General features: G+C 37.9%; 1 protein-coding gene across 2 annotated transcripts in view; it reads right to left on the reverse strand.

The window, feature by feature from the left end:
• The window catches only part of fndc3a (fibronectin type III domain containing 3A), a 95,419-nt gene that overhangs the window by 68,273 nt on the left and 5,805 nt on the right, over nucleotides 1-21,341 (reverse strand). For both annotated transcript variants that reach the window (XM_077207722.1, XM_077207720.1), the window contains exon 2: nucleotides 5,215-5,356. In XM_077207722.1, the coding sequence (XP_077063837.1) occupies nucleotides 5,215-5,316 (102 nt within the window). In that variant the 5' untranslated portion in view covers nucleotides 5,317-5,356. The remainder of the gene's footprint in view (nucleotides 1-5,214; nucleotides 5,357-21,341) is intronic.

Consider the following 21,341-nt stretch of genomic DNA (forward strand, 5'->3'; position numbering starts at 1 on the left):
GTCTAAAAGTAAGAACACCTCGACTTGTGTATATATGATCTATTTAAAACACTTAATCTATGTACCAAACAGTCAAATCCCATAATAAATGCCGCACACTTGGCGAATAAAGCTGATTCTGAAGCTCAGTTGTTATGAATACGCGATTTGCTTGCTTTGGCTAGCCTTGGCTGTGCTGAATTACACATGGCCCTAGTGGAATTATGCCAGTTTAACATTTCAGTTTTATTTCTAAGTCAAAATACTCTCGCATTTCGTTTGTCTTTTGAGCAGTCATTTCTGTGTTCTCCGTGACAGGAAGAAAACGCATGGGATTTGAGGTAAAATTATTAATGTATTATTTTTCCAAGTGTTTATTTTAATGCTATTAATTATAAATGTAACAAAGTTCGAGGCGCATGGAAGAAGGGGAACCGGTAAACGGAACTTTTAAAATAAATAAAACAAAAGTAAACGGCAGGTGCTTCATAGCTAACTGCCGCCCATACATTGACAAAAACCAAGCGGCAACCTCCCGTTCTCTCTCTTGAATCTAACACGGAAGTGACTTAAACTGAAATTCATCTACTGACTGCTAGAGACAGGCTCCAAAAGACAGTCAATCCCATTTAAAAGCTTCAAAAATGCTCTTCAGAAAACTACGGGTGATGTCACAGACATATTTTTTTACGGTCTATGGACAAAACGCAATGGAAAAGTCCCAGGCCTGGTCTTTTCTCGTCTTCCACTGTTGTCACTCCTCCTCTTATCCTTCGGAGCTCCTGGGACTGAAGACTGGTGCAGCACGTAGTGACGTTCATTAACACTTGCTCACTCCGTTCCCACGGCTCGAGCCCTGCTCTTCATCGTAACATTAAAACCACAGTAATTTGAGCTGAATTTGAGGTGTATTTTTTCCCGTGTTATCGACTATTGTTTTCAGTGTCGACTAGTCCTGCACATCCCTACCTCATGATACACATTGAGACACAGTGATTTTGTAAGTGGATATAGAATAAAACTGCTAAGAGATGCTCAGAGTATTGGTGAGATAACGGCATTTCTCTTCACGTCGTTTTTGTCCAGGATGGCGAATCATAAAAGCAGCTCAGACAGCAATGAGAAATGCTAGTTTCAGAGTGTTCTCCTTATTTAGACAACCAGTTGCTTTACTAATTGAACTGTATAGTAAATGAAATGCACAAATGAATAAAATTAAGAACAAACGACATGCATCAATATCCATTATATTGGAACAGCCCTAATTGTATTTACAGACCAATAAAAGTAAACGAGAGAAAAGACTGGCTTTCGCTTCGACTTCCTGTTAACAGGAAAGAGTGTATGAGACCAAAAGGGAAGTGTATCAAAAACATATCAGTGCTTTCTGGTCGATTTAGAGCCATTTATACGAGAGGCTTTTCGGCACAACTAAGATCACTCTGTTCTTATCCAGCACAGGCTTCCTGCAGTTTTTGCTCTTAAGGTAAGCTTGGCTGCCCGGTGTGCACGTACAACCAGAGTGTTTGAAGACCACATAAAAACCTTGAAACGATCCAAGGCAGAGGGAGGAAAAGACTAATAAATGAAAGCGTAAAAGGCCTCTTGCTGGGAGGAGGGAGGAAAGGGGGGGTTCCACCAAATCTTTACAATGAAGAGAACAGCTGGGCACCTGGACACCTATTAGTAAGTATTGATAAACAATGGCCTGATTCATCTTGTTCTGGCTCTGGCACAGACAAACAGGGAGTAGGGAGGAGAGGAGAGACATAGGTGTAGGTAGGAAGGGGAAATGAATAGAAACTGTGAATCATTGTGCATGTATTCCACTTTGCTTTCATGAGAGAGCAGCAGCGATGTTGCCACACTGATATTTCGCTTCCCTCAGTGCAACTGCGATGTCAAATGCACAAGTGCTACGCGGCACACAGTAGGAGGGAGGAGGGAACCCGGTTACTGAGTGGGAGTCCAGTGGGAAAGGTCAGGTCAGAGGTGCAAGTCATCATGGCACGTTGTCACTACCGTTTTCGCCAGGATGTGTCACTCGGTCCAGGGTCACGGGGAGTCAGAGTGCCTTCAGTTCTGCTGAAAACTCCTTCCCCAGTCTCTTACACAAGCACACCTCCTCCGAAACACAGACCAGCTTACATCAGGAGTCATTCGCTTTACCTTCAGCTCTCCCTGTTGCAAACATCAAACACATCTGGAGAGGCGCCACGGTCATGATTAGTTGTAGGAATGAAAGGCCACATATGAAGAGAAATGCCAAAGGCACAAACAAAGATGCTTGTGTGGTAATTATCACAGAGATAGCCCTGGCATTTCACACTGGTAAAGACTCATTAGTATTCTTGCACTGCTGTGGAGGCTTCACATGAAACCCATCATGCTATCGTATATATTTCATGCTCTACAGAAGCCATTTCTATCAATGACTCCAACCAATGCAATTCTCCAGCCTGTGGTTTTGTGAATGAGGAGAGCAGAAGGTGATAAAAATGAACAGGGATAAAAAGCATCATAGGAATGGAAGATTGGAGCAGGGGACGGTGTGTATGCATTTTCCGCCTCTTTAAGTGCTCAGTGGACCAAAGGGGAGATTGGGAAGGGCTTGTCAGGTGATCGCTGCAGGGAGTTGAAAGTCAACAGCACGTTATTAAAAACACGGCCTTGCCGGCCCTCGATAGACTTCCACTACACACGGTGGGTGAGTAAAACATCTTTAAACAACTTCAAACATTCTCCAGACTTGAGGATTTAAATCTTAAGAGCCTGAAACAATGGTTAACGCTTATTTGAGTGCACTATAATTTGCCACGCCACAACTGTACATAAGAGTGCATTTACTCATTGCAATTTAGGGTAATTACCAATGAGATGGACTGAAAATCCAATTCCTAAAAAAACACACCAAAATATGACGCATTCAAACAAGGTGAAAGGCATTATAGTTTCTCCTTCTTTGGAACAGCAGTCACGATCACTGAAGAGAAATCAGCCTGACGTTGGTGAGTGACAGCAGTAGCACCAAGCCTCGTCACGAACACTGACTCTCGCCATGACAGCCCCGGGGGCCAGCGACGGATGGACAGCTCCTCGCCTTGGCCTTTACTCCCACTATCACACTTCTCTGTGCCGGGTCAGGGTCAGTGACGCAATAAATGCCCAGAGCCATTAGAGCTGATGCCGACAGCTTGAGAGTTACGCCAGTCCTCGTCTATGATGACGGGACGGTAACACTGTAAGCATGTTAACAACTTCACAAGAACAATTGTCGTGCAGCAACAGAACTCACCAAATTATCACCAATTATCATACCAAATAAATGATTTTTAAGCAGCATCATTTATTTAATAACGCGCTGTCAATCGTTGTAAAACTTCAAGGTTTTATAGACACCACCATGTTTGAAACTGTCGCTATGGTTCATTAGAAAACAGTTGCGACTTCAGCGGTTTGATCATACAGCTGAATGAACATTTTCAAGCAGCTACTTTAACATCCTGAATGAACAAAACATTTCAGGATTCACAATTGCTGCTGTAAATCCCCAAAAGTGACTGTGAACGCAGCCATATTAAACACCTTCCCCAATTAGGCCTACACTGCATAAACCTTATCTTTAATCATAAATGGTATCATTAGGTAAAACCTCATACATAGATAAGCTACGGTTATTCATTTTTTGGTAAATTAACCAAAGGATTAATTAACTACTCAGAAAATAAACAATAGATTAACGGGGTGTAGGGGGAATCGTTACATTATTCGATTAATCTTAAAAAAATTAATCGATTGATTAATCAATTAAAGACAAAAAAGGATCCATAAAATTAGTTACAGCCCTAATTATGTATTTTCCCCTTGTTTTACACCAAGTCCTTGTGTCACGAATATGAAATATTCAGATATAGATATAGCCAGATATGCGATGATAAAGATGTACAGCTGATATCGATTACAGTTTCCATGTAAGCTTAAATCGACCATTATGGATTATTTAAGGTTTTTTTGAGAGCTGAGCTGCTTGATGTAATTGAAATGAGCCACTATAAAACATTCAGAGCATCAGACTAAATTTAGACTAAATTCGATTTTACTTTAATTAATTGTGCCGCGCTATTTATTCATTAATGATTTAATTATCAGCTTTTCATCAACTCATGAATCTTCAGCAGTTCCCTCATCGTTAGGGAAACCTGGTGTCACAGTTTTGTGTATTTGTTCAATGCGATTTTTATTATTACTATTATTAGTAGAAGTAGCTAACAGTTTATTACAATATTTATTATAGTAACTCAATTTTATTTATGAGTTTATAATAAAAACAAAATATTGTGCTTTTAATTAGTTTATTTATATTCAATTCTTTGTCTTTTCATTGTGTTGGATGTTAGTGATATATTACTTGCTAGATGATAATCTTAGGAAATATTAGGAGCTATTGAGGAGAACGCATGTAATATTAAGTAACAGTAGGACCTAATGACAGGAGACTTGAAAGGAGAAGTGCTATGCCGTTTGGTCGGGAGTTATTTAATAAATCTGTTTGAATTATACTCCACCTTGTAACCCGCTTTATTATTATTTTTCTCACGTCCGAGACACTGTGGAAACCTAAAATAAGCTTTTCATTTTCGTCATACCTCTTCCCCCTCTGAACTGCTCAGTCTGGTCTTGCCGATACTGCCCTATGCTGTATTTATTTTGGATTATATTTATTTGGATAATTACCCAACTATTGCAAAAGTCAGTCTGAAGACTTAAAAGAGGCTTGTGTATATTTCGCCATCAAATAGACAATAGTGATGCAAAGTCAGTAACCGGTTTGTTTGTCACGACTCCATAATGCTCAAGGCACAAAGTACCAGCAAGCCACTTTGCATGTTTTAAAATCCCTTATACAAAATATAAGTGTTAGTATTACTAAGAAATAAGGTAGGAAAATATATACTTTATTGTAAAACTGCTGGATTTAAAAGATCGAAAAAAAACAACAACAGAAATTTCATAAATATTGACATACATCAACATCAACTAAATCGCCCACTGATTCTCATATCAACAGACAGACCAGGCTTAGCTTTCTCTCCTGGGTTCAGCAGAACCATATAAGCGAGTCTGTCATGAGAAATGATTTCAGCAGAACTTCTGTTTGCGGAGTAGAAAATTGCTTTTTCTGCAGAACTTAGCTCAAGGACTTGAGGGAGAAAAACCGATGCCGACTTCGCCTACCTGTTGTGGTCCGTCTCCGTTGACGATGTTGGGCGGGTGCGGGGGGGGTGGCGGGGAGCTGAGCAACTGGCCGGACTCCAGTGGGGAGGTGTGTTCAGCCATGACTCCCTCATCCACACTACAGGAGAGGCACTGCTTGCTCCTGAAACCACAAAGGATTCAATCAATTACATGTATTTTTCAAATATTACAAATTATGAAATACTACATTTTACACAAACCTGGAAATTTACGATGAGATTTTAGCTAGATTTTGATAACGCATCACGTTCTATGTGAAGCTATACTAATACAGAACACATTTTGGCTTGTGCAACATCCATTCTGTTTGATTAGTCACAGATTTTGTTAGATTTATTTTTTAAAACCCATAACTACTAAACTTCAGCACCAAACTGTTTTTGCATATATGCAAATACTACTAGCGTAGTGTTACGTCACACGTAGGCTCACTATTGGCCGACGCTGGTCGTGTGTGTGATGCGTGTGACGTACAACAACAGAAGCTTACGCTATTACACTAGTGAACTGACTCGAGGCCCACAGAGAAGGACATGAATAGTTGAAATAAAGTCGTTATTTTTGGGGTTTTCTGCGCACAAAAAGTATTCTCGCCGTTTGACAAACTTAAGATTGAACCACTGTAGTCACTTGGACTATTTTAATGATGTCTTTAATAACTTTTCGGGGCTGGCAAGTATCAATGCCTTAAGAAGCCTAGAAATTTCAGCACTATGTTGTCTGTTATCGGCCAGTGTGGTCCAACCAAGTTATCGTCATCTGTAAAATTCATTATCGGTCGACCTCTATACAATTTAATTTCAAAAGTTTTGTCAGTAAAATGAAACGAAGTTTCTTATTCTCACCAAGGCAGCATTTATTTCATGAAAAATACAGGGAAAACAGTAATACTGTGAAAAAAAAAACTATTTGAAATAACGGTTTTCGGTTTTAATATTTTTAAAATGTTATTTATTCCGGTAATATATTGTATGCGTGTGTGTGTTTGTGTGTGTGTGTGTAAACCATGATACACGTTTTTGATTCTTTGATGAATAGAAAGTTTTAAAAAAAACACTTTTTAAACTTTTTGTGTAACCAGGTAAATGTCTTTACTGTGACTATTGATCAATTTAATGCACTCTTGCTGAATAACAGTATAATTTTTTTCATTCTTTCACAAAAAAAATTTCTGACCCCAAACTTTGGAACGGTAGTCCAAGTAATATAATAAAAATAATAAAAAAAAACCTCTTCAAACACCATTTTAAAAAAGTCTTATATAAAGTATATAAAGCCATTTAAATGGCTTACAATACCATTTCAGAATAATTTATTCCAATGCTCATGAGGTCATTTTCAACCTTACACCCACAGTGTTATGAACATCCTTTAGGCTTGACTTTTAATTTCACTGTTAAGTTTAAAAATTCATAACTTGAATGAGGGAAGTACAATATAAAAAAAAAGACTAAGTATTTCCATTGCCGAATTTGTGCCATTGTACTTTTAGATGTAATAGTCGGTGCAGTTCAGAAAACTGTACAGTCTTGTCAGGGTCAGTCGTGGTTTCGAGCGAAGACTGGGATGTCACTTGTTTCTTATTTTAGAATTGTGCGTAAGAGAAAATATAATCTATTTTAAACTTCATGCATTGTATCCAGGGACTCTATGACCTGTCTGGGTACAGCAGAGGAATGAAAATGCGCCATTCGTTTCATGCCACGTCTGCACACACACACACTCCAAAACCAATTCAAATTGACTAATCAACTCATAGTATGGAGTACAGCCCGGTGTGAAGCACGTGCACTCTCTCTCTCTCATGTATCAGACCCGCAATGAGTCACAAGCAGAAGGTAATAAGGAGGAAATGACATGTGTCCTTGAAGCTCATTAGCATCTAGCGCATGCGTTCTCACCGGCCGCAGCGATCAGCCTAATCCGTCAGCTAGTCCCCTACTTAAACCCGCACATAGGGGTGATGCTCAATAAGACGAATCCTGCGAAGACTTAACAAACCGCTTTTCAGCACACACAGGCTTTAGGAAGATGGGCAAATGAAGCACCTGCGACTGTCGGTCGGGTATTAACAGCGTTACAGGTTTAATTTAGTTGTGCTTTGTGCACCATGCTCAAATGTACTTCCCTTCCAAGTCAATACTTAAGATACTGGAGTTGTCATCCAATCCAAACACCCTTTTTTTGTATGAATTGACGTTAAAACATCAAAAGACGTTTGCCATTATCAATCAGACTTCCAGTTCTTGACTGGCAGATGTTAAAACGGACAGAAAATCCCATTGACTTCAATTAAAGGAGGGACCAGAGTCATTTCTAGGGTGAAGAATATTATAGAAATTTGGGTGTGAGCTCTTTTGACGTGGGTCAGTAAGCAAACCACCCTTGACCGTTTTGTACAGGCAAACAACACAAAAATATAATTGTATAGCTGGAGTTAGTTTTTTTATAAAAAAAATTTAATTCACCTTTATTTTTTATTTTTATTATTATAATTTTTTACTTTTATTAGTAAAAAGTAGTACGTTTATTCTGTTTTTATTGCTTATAAATGTCATTTTACAATTTATTTAAAATTAGTAAAATCCAATTAAATATTTGTTGATTATTAACTAATTTTAGCAAATAAATGACTTTATTTTTTAAAATAATTGTTAAATATAATAAATATAATATAATGCATATGTATTGTGTTAAATAATCATTTTAAAAATAATTTATCATTTATACATTTTGTATTTATATATATATACTCTCATGGTGAATATAAACAATGCGCTCACCGAGGCTGCATTCATTTGATCAAAGATACTGTAAAATATTGTGAGATATTACAATGTAAAATATAATTTATTTTTACATTTTAAAATGTAATTAATTCCTGTGACGGCTGATTTGCTGTTCAAGAAACAGTTGTGCTGCTTAATTTATGCATTTTTTTCTTTAATTCTCTTACGAAGAGAAAGTTCAACATAACAGCATTTATTTTAAAAAATATATATATTTTCTCACATTATAAATGTCTTCTCTGTCACTTTTGAGAAATGTACTGCATCCTTGTTAAATAAAAGGTTTTTTTTTTAAGAAATTTACTTTTTAACAGTAGGGAAAGTATCAAAATTGGCATCAAGAATCGGGTATTGGTTTTGAGACTAGAGAAATTCTGCGATTGCTACAACAACACTAGAACATATTTGAAGCCCCACTGGTTGAACAGTCAGGTTATTCTAGAGCATACTGTTGAGTAACAAAGAAAACGAGAAACCTACTGGTTCTTTTCAGTTGTAAACCTCCTATTTTGAAACCGCAACACCATAATATGAGGGAGGCCACAGCAGGGGGGGGGGGGGGGGGTTGTAAGACGGAGGTAGTCAGCACTAACTCTCTCTCTGAGCACAACAGTTGAGTGCTTTCCGTGGTCTAATTCCTCTTCTCAGCAAGAGAGCGGATGACGCCAACAGTGGAGCGCGGCCTAAGGGTGCAAATCTGTTCTAGGAGGGGCCAGAGGTCAGACACTGGAGGTGACGGCTTCCTATTAGGAGGTGTAATGAGAAGATTGGAGGAGGAAGGGGGGGGGGGGGTCGAATAACGGCCCTTCACATTCACCGGAACTCTAATTGTTTTCGAGTGATTACGTGGCGAACACCTTCAACCTCTTCTAAGAGCACAAAAAATGAGCTCTCACTGTGAGTTGGTAGTACCTGAAAATGATGGCGTTGCGTCAGCAGGAAGTGTGGGGGAGGAGGGAATGACTTAGACTGCAACACACTGTCATTCGCTTCTGGTCACAATTACATACGAAAACCAATTTAATAGTGCATAGTACTGTTTGTCATCCATGCCTACTTGGGAAACAGCTGGAAATTTCTAGGGGAAATTTACAACGGCAAACAAGGTTTTTATACGTTCTGAAGAAAATGTGAACGATGCTCGTCTGCAAAACTTTCCACTTTGACATTGTATCAATGTCACCATGCTATCCGGGAAGTCAATGGGCGCAGTATTTTTTTGTTATTTAAAGTGCGCGTTAATATTGTGCGCCTATAGGTGAGTCCACAACGCGCGTAGCACACACTCTGCTTATTACAAACACAGGGACGAGCAGCAGCACATTTGATGGTTTGATGATCTGAGTGTGTGCTGTATTTTTTATAATGTATTTTAATTGCATTTAAAATTGCAATATATATAGATTACATGGTTTTAACAGAAACTTAATGTGATGCATATTTGTCAGTAATCCATAAATGAGAGATTTTTGCACTCAAAAATATCATGATGTTGTTATTAATAGTGCTGTAAAGAATCGTAGTTGATCCGTACGGACCAGGCACCACGGTTCGGCACGAGTGTTATTCGTCGTTTCTAATTCTTGCCAATTTAAACATTCAAGCGATTTTAAACCATTCAAGCACAAGAGGCAAAAGAGAGAACTTAATTCGGTACTCGCACACTGTTTTGAATTGATTCCTCTTTCGTGTCTCCCTGCGCTTGTACGAACACATACAAAATCTTGAAATACCAGTTTCGGCAAGTTTCCTCGTAAACAGTCATTTATGGTTTAAGTGAACAAACAGTTGAGAAACAAATCGGATGTGTATCATATTGGATCCGTGCATTCTGTCTTAAAGTGACAGCACCCTATAAATACAGCCTGCTGTCTATATCATTGATGTTACAAAACAACAAAACACAGCTTTAACTAAGATGTGAACACTATGCAGTGTTATTTGACACTTATTACATTTCTGTACCCGAGGACTACTGTTAGACCTGACTTTATTTGTAGCTTTGTTATATTGTATTTATCTAGGTTTTAACCCTTTCACACGTAAGTTTAAAATATTCTAACTGACCCCCCAGCGTGAGTTTTTCAAGGCGACCGTTATTTAGAACTTGTCACTTTAATGTTTCCATGGTGACGCGTCATTGCTTGTCACGTGACACAGCGCAACCACAACACAGCGCTGAATGAATGATGATCTGCTTTTATGTCATTTTCCCTTTTTTATTAAAAATATTCACAAACGTATTAGCTATAGCATGAAACACTGATATACCGATTGTCAAATATGTGCAAGTGGATGTGTTTTGATGTTTAAACACCTTTATAACGATCGCGTTAGTTGAGCTGTATGCGCGATGGGCGGCGCCATGTTAGTTTGTTTCACAGTTCAGAGAATCGGATCAGTTGGATTTACACGTCAATTCCTCCACTTCTCACGAAATACATGAAAGTAAGTGGCCGGTGAACTGGGAGAAGAATAGGGTCAAATGTAAAGCTACTTACACAATGTGTATCTGATATGAATAAATGTGTCGTCTTATTATAATGTAAAGGAGTAGTATTGCCGCTTCCATAGACATCAGCGTGTATTTTACAAACTCAAAATCATTGTTTTGCTAGTACTTGTGCGTATTTAAATGTCTGAAACCTAAAATAAACATTATGTGGTTGAAAACACTGAATAGTTGTGATATATGACAGCACTGAGTGCGTCCTTCTCTGGCTCAGCGCCAGCAAACACGCTAAAGCACGTTTGAATTTAGCAGTTGATCACGTGATGCACTGACCGTTCTTATCACACCTGTGTGATCGTACGCTCCAGGGACCAGCCAAGACTGATCACACCGGTGTGATCGTACGTGTGAAAGGGTTAATGTGTATCTGTTCTTATTTTATTACTGACACTTGTACTTCAAATGTTATTAACATTCGTTAGGCTAATAGTTTCTGCTGTGGTATTGAACTACTCTAGCCTAGAAATCTAGACGCACCCTAGCGGCAGCAAAAATTATTTTGCAGAAAGGGTGGTCTATAGGCTCTATGGAGAGTTGCTAGACCACCCTTTCTGCAAAATAATTTTGGCATAGACTTTTGAGCTAGAAAAAAGAAACTCTGGTCAGGCCAATCACATCGTGTATGGAGTTGGTGAGCGGGCTTAACATGATGACGACAGAGTTGTGACGGTTCCGCGCATAGTTCCGCGTGATTTCCCTGCTACTTGAAAACAAAGAAGATGCTGCTGGCGAACAGCGGTCTTTCGAATCGGCTTTGGCCGCGACTCTGGATGACTTGGAGTTAAAGGAGAACTCCGGCGCAAGATGAACCTGGGGTGTAATAACACATTGGTACCGAGTCGACTGTTCTCTGGGATTTGTTTTCATGATAATCGAGTGTAAAGAGTTTTATCTCTAAAAACTGTTTAGCTTGTAACGCTAGTATATGGGGCATATAATAAGTAAAAAGAGATCGCTAGTTAATACCACTAACAAGGCTCAAAATACCCCCACACTAACACGGTAGCTTAATGAGGGTCTCTACATACAAACCGATGCACTGACAACTTTGTAAGTGTACAGACAGTTTAATAATAATATACTTTATAAAGACAGTACCATCAATATATCATATATACAATAGCCTATATATTTACTCCACAAACTAACTCTACGATCAGGAAAAACAGAGATAGATGGACCTCTCAACCTTTGCGCCAAGGAGAAAGTCCAACGCAACTTTGGGGGGACCAAGCGAAACATGATTATGTATTTCTGCTCAGCTAGCGATATTGGGTATCAACCACACGCCAAATGCTAATACTTTATTTACCGTCTACTTTGTATAACAGTTCTATTTAATAACGTATAAGACAGGACTGTTAAACAGATCGTAAACTAATGAAGATGGAGAATGGGATTTTTAACATTATAGGGTGGTTGTGTACACACCGCTGTCACACATTTATGTAAAAGACCAAACACCATGTAAAAGCATAACTTTATCTCAAATATGACATCTGAAAAGTAAAAAAATAGGATTACAACGGTGAGGCTCAGAGGGGAAAATACAATTTGGTGTGTGGGAGAACGAAGGAAAGTCCAAAGTTCCTGTGGCCTTTCTTGATTTTGCTTTGAACGAGAGTTGAGATTTCATAGTAAGGGGTGAAAATACCTGCTAAGAATCCCATCATTAGAATTTTTCTTATTAAATGCTGCAACAAAAAAACCCCAGAAAAAATACAATCTACAGAGAGAAACTGAAGATTATGGCGTGCAATACGTTATCATCATAGGCACTGTGATGCACATATCTTAATTTCTGCACTGAACAGTGCGTTTATATACATGATATTAGGATGATTAAGCTTAAATTGGAAATGAGCAAGGTCATGTGATCACTTTAAAGGGACAGTTCACCAAACAGTTTCGTCATCCTTTACCCATCCTCATGTCATTCCAAAACTGCATGACTGACTTTCTTCTGTGGAACATGAAAGATATTTGGAGAAATGCATCAGTGTATTATTATTATTATTATTATTATTCAACAGGGTCCAAAGTTGTTTGGTTCTTAATAAATAATGACAATTTTTATTAAGGGGTGAACTTAAACTGTGCTTTTTGAAAGGAAAAGATTTTAATGAGTGACGCACCATTTTTTTGTGGCTTTTTTCTAACAGCTTTTCAAATTCTTGAGTCTGATGTCAAGAGCAAAATTTTCTTTCACTGTTTGTTCACCGAGTTCTCCGTGAAACCTTGAAACAGGATTTATATTGAACTGAACTGCTGTAACTCAGGAACTGACAATGACTAGCATGTCATAATAAGTCTTTCATTCCTTTCTTTTACTACTGAATGTTTATTTGCCTTGAATAATTGAACCAGGGGCCATTTTTAACGGTTTTCTGTTTTGATATATTTTGAAATGTCTTTTATTCCTGTGATTAAAGCTAAATTGTCAGCATCATTACTCATATTCTTCAGAAATCATTCTAATATGCTGATTTACAGCTCCAAAAATGTTTTAATTTTTAGTACGAATGTTGAATACAGTTGTGCTGCAAATTTAAGTAAAAAAACAACAACTTAAAAATCTTTTAAATGGTACTGAGAAATCTTACTGACCGCAAACTTTTAAACGGTACTGTATATTACATTTCATTTGCAGTCACATCAGCAATGACTACAGAAATTTAAGTACATACTGAAAGTTGAAGCTCAATATTGTTTATGGAAGAAAGAACGGTAGATTCTCTTAACGCACATCAAGATGCACTTAAATCACATTTACAACTAGTCGCTTAGTTTGGTTTTGTACAGACTGTCACTACCTGGAAAATTTGTGGGGGAGTCCGGTCGTAGAATGCGTTTGTCAATGTGTAAACTGAACGGCATTTGTGCCGCGTTGTCGTAATAATCGTATTTACGACTTGAGTGCACATGAACCATAAAGTCGTAATTACCGGTGGGAAATGACTGGGGGAGTTGAGGGCGTGTCGAATACAGAATTACGGCGGAAGCAAATTGCTATTGATTATAATAAATTGTAATTGTGAATGTTGACTGAATAATTTAGTTTGCACTACTGTTTATGAAGACCTTGCAAGAAAACACTAGTCATGTAGCAGGTTTATGAGACAGACTGTATTTCCCATCATTCTCTGTGGCTACACAGGAATGATAAAAATACACATATAAAGTATGAATTACACACCTAATGCATTAGTGCTACGTTTCCTGTTTTAGTCGGGAAGTGAAAGAGAGAGAGGAAAAACAGCCTATTGCCTACAAATAGGCTTTTTTTTGTATGTGTTTTAGAGTTATCATGATTTCTGAACCTGTAAGGAAAAACTTTAGTGTACACAGCCATGGAAAATTGGAAGTCAAGATAATGACTGAAGATGAAAAAAAAGAAAGCATCAAGCATGACAACATCTGCCTTTCAGTTAAAAGAAAAACATTCTGGAGAGTGAATCAGAAAGTCCCTTATGCAGATGAAAGAAATGTAAATGATCCGAGCAGAAATTACAGGAGAGAAAAAAATAGATATTATGGTCAGAAAATAAGACTTTGTTCCCACTGCACCCAATTCGTGGTCAAGTTTTATTAATTTGATGCCTTGTTTTTGTTAAATTTAGTACAAATCCAATTTAAGCTTTTCATATTTTTTATTTAAAAAAAACTTGTTGTTTTTTTGTAGGTCATGAAGCTAGTTATGCAATATGTAAAACAAAAGATTGGAGAAACCATACTTGAAATCGACACCAAAACAACAAAACTTTTGAGAACCAGCCTCAAGAGCAAGAAGACATTCCCACGCATTTATAATAAAACCTGGCAAAATGTCAGCTTATCAGATGTTCTTGCAAACAAACTTTCTGATTGTGCGTCAATGTATCAGTTTCAGTGGTTAGAACATGAGTTTTCAGACTGTCCAAACGGGGTAGTTTCAGTCCCAGTTTGCCTCACGCAGCTGTTGAGCTGCAGCTGATCATCTTTTAGTCCCACCACAAACCACTTGTAATGCAAACGTTGACCAGTGCAATTCTCATCTTCTGACTAAATGGGATATAAATGGTTTAGAAAGCAATTGTGAGTGTCCTTCTATTGCATTTGAAATCCAGTGTTTTTTCCTAGCGACTTCATAAAGCTTGTGTGACTGCCACAATTACAACATTTTAGATCATGGACTGGAAAAGATTGGAAAACGTTAAACTAACTCAAGTGGACAGTAGGGATGGGAATCGTCAGAGGTCCCATGATATGATACCAAGATTCTTGAACCACGATATTCTATTACTGCGTTTTTGCGAAATTTTTATTTAAATGGATTTAAATGGGCTTAAGAGTTTATGATTGGATCATTGCAGTGATTATGATGTTTCTAGTATGTTATATATTGGGCAACAGTTCTTCTAACCAACACCTTAAAGGATTAGTTCACCTCAAAATGAAAATTTCCCTATTATTACTCACCCCAATGCCATCAAAGATATCCATGTCTTTCTTTCCTCCGTGGAAGAGAAAATACGTTTTTTGAGGAAAACATTTCTGGATTTTTCTTCAAATAATGGATTTCAATGGCAACCACCATTTTAAAATCCAAATCAATGCAGTTTCAAAGGTCTTTGAAGTGCTTGAAACGGCTGTGCACGATCGCAGCTGAGGAGGAGAGTCTTATCTAGCGAAATGATAGGTCAATTTAAAAAAATAAAAAATAAAGTATATATATATATATATATATATATATATATATATATATATATATATATATATATATATATATATATATATATATATATATATATATATATATATATATATATATATATATATATATATATATATATATATACACACACTTTTTAACTACAATTGTTCGGATTGAGCTGATCTGCAACGCGCCGGGTAGAGGTCTGCAACCCCACGGGAGTCGCAAAACAGACGCAAAACAGTGCGACGCGGGACAAATTTTGAAAGGTCATTGCGGTAGCGGGCGGGATGATGAGGTGCACTTGCGGATGCGGGCGGGGGGGATGATACGCTGCACTCCCGCAAATAAAATATGAGTGTAAAGTAAAATATATAAATGAGGGAGATTCTGATTGGCAGCAATAAAAACGTTATAAGCAGCCTAAACTTGTGAATGTTGTCGGGTAGGGCGGGGCCTAATGTCACGCACACTTGTTTAGAGACATTTCCTTCCCGCTGCTCCGTGTTCGAATTCGAAAGCTAGTTCAAGTTCAAAATAGACAGCATGGACGAGGAACAGAGTGCCTATAGTGCTTCAGATATAGGCCTAAGCGCTTCAGATGTAAGTACTTCTCGTTTCGTGTTTTGTGATCACATTTTAAATGTTTAAATGGCCTGTGATATAGTGAAGTCTATAATATAGTAGATAAGAATTATCCGTTTTACAAATGTTCCTATGTGTAGGCAATGCCTATGGCTGTTTTTATGTTAGCCTACACGTTAAGCCTAATGGAATTTGGGCCGATTAATGTTTATCTTTGTTGGCGTTAGTTACTGATGCCTATTTAATGTTTTGTATGGTTGAAGATATGCAGGCTTACCAATAAATATGTTACCAGGTATTGGTAAGGAATTTTGTGCGCACGCATTTTTTTCCCCAAGACCTTTCGTCAGACAGAAAGTGCGGGCGGGAGCGGGACATTATATCACAGATGTGGGTGGGAGCGGGACTAAAAATGACAAATCTTTGCGGGAGCGGGCGGGAGCGGGACTGAACACTGCGGGAGCGGGCGGGAGCGGGTCTGAAAATTGTGTCCAGCGCAGGTCTCTAGCGCCGGGAACTATGTCATCATGTTGAAAGGTCACCGTGCGAAGGAGGATAGTTCAAATTGTATTGTATGTTGAATGACATATTTATGTCTGTGTCATATTATTGTTTAAAATGGTTAAGTCTGTGTAGGGTGTTTAAATCTTTTAAAACCTAAACTTTTTTTTTCGAGCGTGACCTTTCAACGTGATGACGTAGTTCCCGGCGCGTTGCAGATCAGCTCAATCCGAACAGTTGTAGTTAAAAAGTATATATATATATATATATATAAAAAATTGAAAAAGACCTATCGTTTCGCTAGATAAGACTCTCCTCCTCAGCTGCGATCGTGCTCGGCCGTTTCAAGCACTTCAAAGACCTTTGAAACTGCATTGATTTGGACTTCAAAACGCTGGTTGTCATTGAAGTCCATTATTCGAAGAAAAATCCGGAAATTTTTTCCTCAAAAAACTTATTTTCTTTTCCACTAAGGAAAGACAGACATGGATATCTTGGATGGCATTGTGGTGAGTAAATTATTAGGAAATTTTCATTTTGAGGTGAACTAATCCTTTAAGTGTGTAGCTTTTCATTTCTTAAACAACCATGAAGACACATCATGGCCATATTCCAGGATGACAATGTCAAGATGCGTCAGGCTCAAACTGTGAAAGAATGGTTGGCACCTCTTGATGGATATAACACCACAACATTTATTTAGTCCATCAAGAGGTGCATCAATTTTTGCTCGAGATCTTGTATTGACAGTGCAAGAGTCCAGCACTCTGTAAAGTCTCCTCCAGCACATCCCAAAGACTTTCAGTGACTTTAAGGACTGGACTCAGAGAAGCAAATTCATGTGTGAAAATTATTCTTCATGATCCTCACAACCATTCTTTCACAGTTTGAGCCTGATGAATCTTGACATTATTTTAAACCGTGGAATATGTCCATGATGTGTTTAAAAAAAACTGCACTAAAATTAAACAGAGGGGTTATAGCACTTACGTATTGTTGTCCTACTGTTAGTTTAACTGCCTCTATTGTTCTCATTTGTAAGTCGCTTTAGATAAAAGCGTCTGCTAAATGAATAAATGTAAACGTAAATGTGTCTTCATACATGGTGGTTTAAGAAATAAAAAAGCTACACACTCCATCAATTAGGGTTAAAAGAACATTTGCCAAACATATAACATGCTAGAAACATCATAATCACTGCAATAATGATCCAATCATAGACCATCATTTGCCCATTTAAATCCAAACAGCGAATTTTATTTTTTATTTTTTTCTGGTCGGGCAGTGCATAACGATACATTGCGATTCATTACCGTTTTTTCAACTGCAAATGTCCCCATTTTTTGGTCAACATAGGCTATGTTTTTTTTATCGAATAAGATGAAGTTCTCAGTCTGTTAATATCACATCTTCATATTAGGCTTGCTGCAGGTGTTCGGCCGTACACAGATTACATTACTTGCCCACCGTGGCACCGCACTCAATGTTGATTTGCTTATTTTATAGAAATAAAAACCATTAGTTCAGTTGGAAAACAGACGCTACAATTATAAACTGAAAGCGTCTGTTCTGCTCCATTCAACACAAGCTGCAGAGTCAGATTTCACTCATTACATGACGAGAGAAAGGAAAGATGACTGACAGGAGGGTTTGGTGCGCAACAGATTCAGAGCATCGATGAATATCTTGTAAAAATGTGCGGTCAGTACCGCCGCTCCCTGTGCACAGTACGTGTGGTCGCAAATTTAAAAGTGAAAGTGAAAAGCAACCCTGCATTTAAAAGTGATTTCAATACACAGCATATTGATAGCGGCTCCCTAATGCCTGCAAATTATATACAATCTTAAAACAGCCTACCGGCTATACTCTTCTAAAATCACATTGTATTAATTGTAATAAATTGTAGCTATATATCCTTCTTCACCCTCTCGCAACATTAGACACATTTGAATGCTGCTGCTGTCTTTCTTATCAAACGTGTTGTTTTATGATTATGAACGAGCACGATGACAGTGTGGGTATGGCATTATGAAAACAGTTTCCTTCTAATAGCCTGGGTAAACTTCATTTTCCGCATTCGTGTCTGCCTACTTTCAAAGTAACAGCAGATTATGGCTGCACGATATTGGAAAAAAACGGATATTGCGATATTCTGTTTTTCTGCGATATATATATATAGTGATATGAAATTTTCACCAGATGGCTTGAATAGCTCGATTTGGAAAGAATGAATCATTCTAGACTGGTTGAGGTGATTTTGTAGGGGAGTGATTCTGCAGAGAAAATAAACAAATTACAAGCAGATAAATACAGTAGAACAAAGATACAAGTGAAATAAACAGTGCTTTACGTTTTGAAGTCTAACAGTATTTAGGTAAAGAAACTGAAAACTCAAATGTAAAAAAACACTGGATAGTCTTCACTGTGTGAATTAAATATAATCAATCTTTACCGGAACTAGACTTGCGAACAGTTATAAATATGGATATTTTTCTTACAAATACGCATCGCTTCGCTTCAGAAGGCCTTTATTAACCCCTGGAGCCGTATGGATTACTTTTATGTTGGATGGATGCGCTTTTTTGGGCTTTAAAATTTAAGGTACCATTCATTCCCATTATAAAGCTTGAAAGAGCCAGGATATTATTTAATACTACTCTGATTGTGTTTGGCTGAAAGAAGAGAGTCATATACACCTAGGATGGTTTGAGGGCGAGTAAATTATCTGATGACTTTCATTTTTTGGTGAACTAAGCATTCAAAGCTACAAAAGTGATTTTCTCTCTGCATTTTGCTGTTTGATTAACATTAACTACACGGACAGAGGAAGGAATATTAGGCTGCTGTCACTTTAAGACCGAATGCACAGATCCAATACAATGATAAGCATCTGCTCTCCTTCTCAATTGTTTGCTCACAAAAACCATAAGTGACTGTTTACGCGGATACTCACCGAGACGGGCATTTTGACAATTTTGAGTATGTGTCTATTCAAGGGCAAGGAGACGTGTTTGCGCGTCTGAAACACACCTCTCTGTGTGTGCACAGAAAACAGCACAAATTCCGAATCCTCTTTCGCTTAAAGTTTAAAATAGTTTGAATGTTTAAACTGACAACCTAAAATGTGTGCAAAAAACAAAAAAATTTAGCTTTATGATGGTTAAACTTTGCAATTAATCCGAGAATCACGTGCGTTTCGAACCAGGGTGCCTAGTCCTTATGGTTCAACTACGATCCCTGTTCTTGACAACACACATCCTGGGATGTGACTGTGCACCTATACAGGACATTTGCTTGGAAGGATAAAAGAAGAAGCCAAATAGCCATTGCATGCAAAGTTTAGAACAAGAGCCAAAATAAAAATGACAGAGAAGGATATGCTGCTTTGCATCGCTCATCGATCTTTGCAACTCAGATCTTTTAACTAAAGTAAAATGAATAAGATCATAATGAAAACGTTTTTAATTACATATGTACAGTACTTTTATACTATTTTAAATAATTAGTAAGCAAAATGTACTAAACGTGAAACTAGGCTACTCTTAATGCAAAATGGCCCTATATAAAGTGTTATAATTATATACATTTTTGGAATATTGCTTGATGTTGTAACGTAGCGTTATCAGGCAGAATGAGCTTTAACACTGTGTCTACACCGGACGCGGCCGTTACTGCTCGCGTCGCAACAGCTGTTTACCCGAGACAAAGCAGAATCAGTTTACTGTCGGAGATCGCTCGCGCCACGCATTTTAATCAATGTTTCATCAACCAATTGCCTTAATAAATAAGAAGAAGGCCTAAATATAGCAGACAATATAATCAGGACTTCTCAGCTGCGCGCTTGCAATAGTCACAAGCTCACACAATACGTGACAGAGGCTTGTAGCAGAGAAATCAATTCTGTGAATTACACTGCGCAAATCACAAGTAGGCTACTACCCACCGGATGAAGAAGGGTTGGCTCTCAGTCTCCACAGGCTACATAAAATATTCATTTTATTTTATTTTATTTTATTTTTCGTGTTTGCATTTATGAGGAAAAAACAATGTTACAGACGCCACAGTTCAGCACTACGGACGTGAGCGCTCTGAAAGCGGCACTAATGCTTTGAAACTTTCACATAGACATCAAACAGAAAGCACAAAACCTTTCGTTTCAAAGTGAATTTCGTTTTGTATTAATTGTATCTTAATTTTAATCAATGTTTCATCAGCCATTTGCCTGGATTTAATTTATAAGAAGTAAATTTAGCAGACGATAGATAATCTCGACACGGAGGCGCCTGCGGGTGAACTGGAGCTCGTCTCATGAACCGAAACTCAGCGTATAGACCTGAGAATTGAAATATATCTATATTGAAATGTCTACTTTTAAACAGAACAATTCAAAACGAAAGACAGACAGACTCATGTAATCGTATGAAATGTGCATTTCTCTCTGGCGCGCGCTCACTGAAGATCGCGAGTCAGCATCGTCAACTTCATCTTTGGCTGACACTGACTGAAAACACTTGTTTATTAATAAACAATTAAAATGTCTCCTTGCTATATTTGTTGTATTCATAATCATTATTTTTGCCAGTTCTTGTGACAGCTTTTAGGTGCTTTATTTGCAGCGCCACCCTTAAATGAATCACCGTACCCGCATTTTTTAAAATATTCATTTATCGGCCATTATAAATGCCGATACCGATAGTTAGGAAAATGCCTAAAATCGGCCGATAATATCGGCCCGCCGATATATCGGTCGGGCTCTAGCATGCATGCTCTAAAGCAGCCGGGAATATAATGGACAACACATGATTTTTAAGTTTCTTGTACATGCCAAGCTAAGCATGTTGCAATTTGGGACATTTGGGAATGATACTTACTTAATGAAATAACCATGCAGTTTTAAATGTGGAATCCCTGTGGATAATATTACAGGGAAAAGTGTAGACTCATTCAAAACAAAATAAGTAAATGTAGCACAGCATGAAGCGGTCTAAAACAAGCAATGATGTTTGCATAGTTATTAGCCATGACT

The sequence above is a fragment of the Siphateles boraxobius genome, unplaced genomic scaffold (genome assembly GCF_051911475.1).
Source record: "Siphateles boraxobius isolate OS27281-9 unplaced genomic scaffold, OSU_SipBor_1 6, whole genome shotgun sequence".
Classification (NCBI taxonomy): domain Eukaryota; kingdom Metazoa; phylum Chordata; class Actinopteri; order Cypriniformes; family Leuciscidae; genus Siphateles; species Siphateles boraxobius.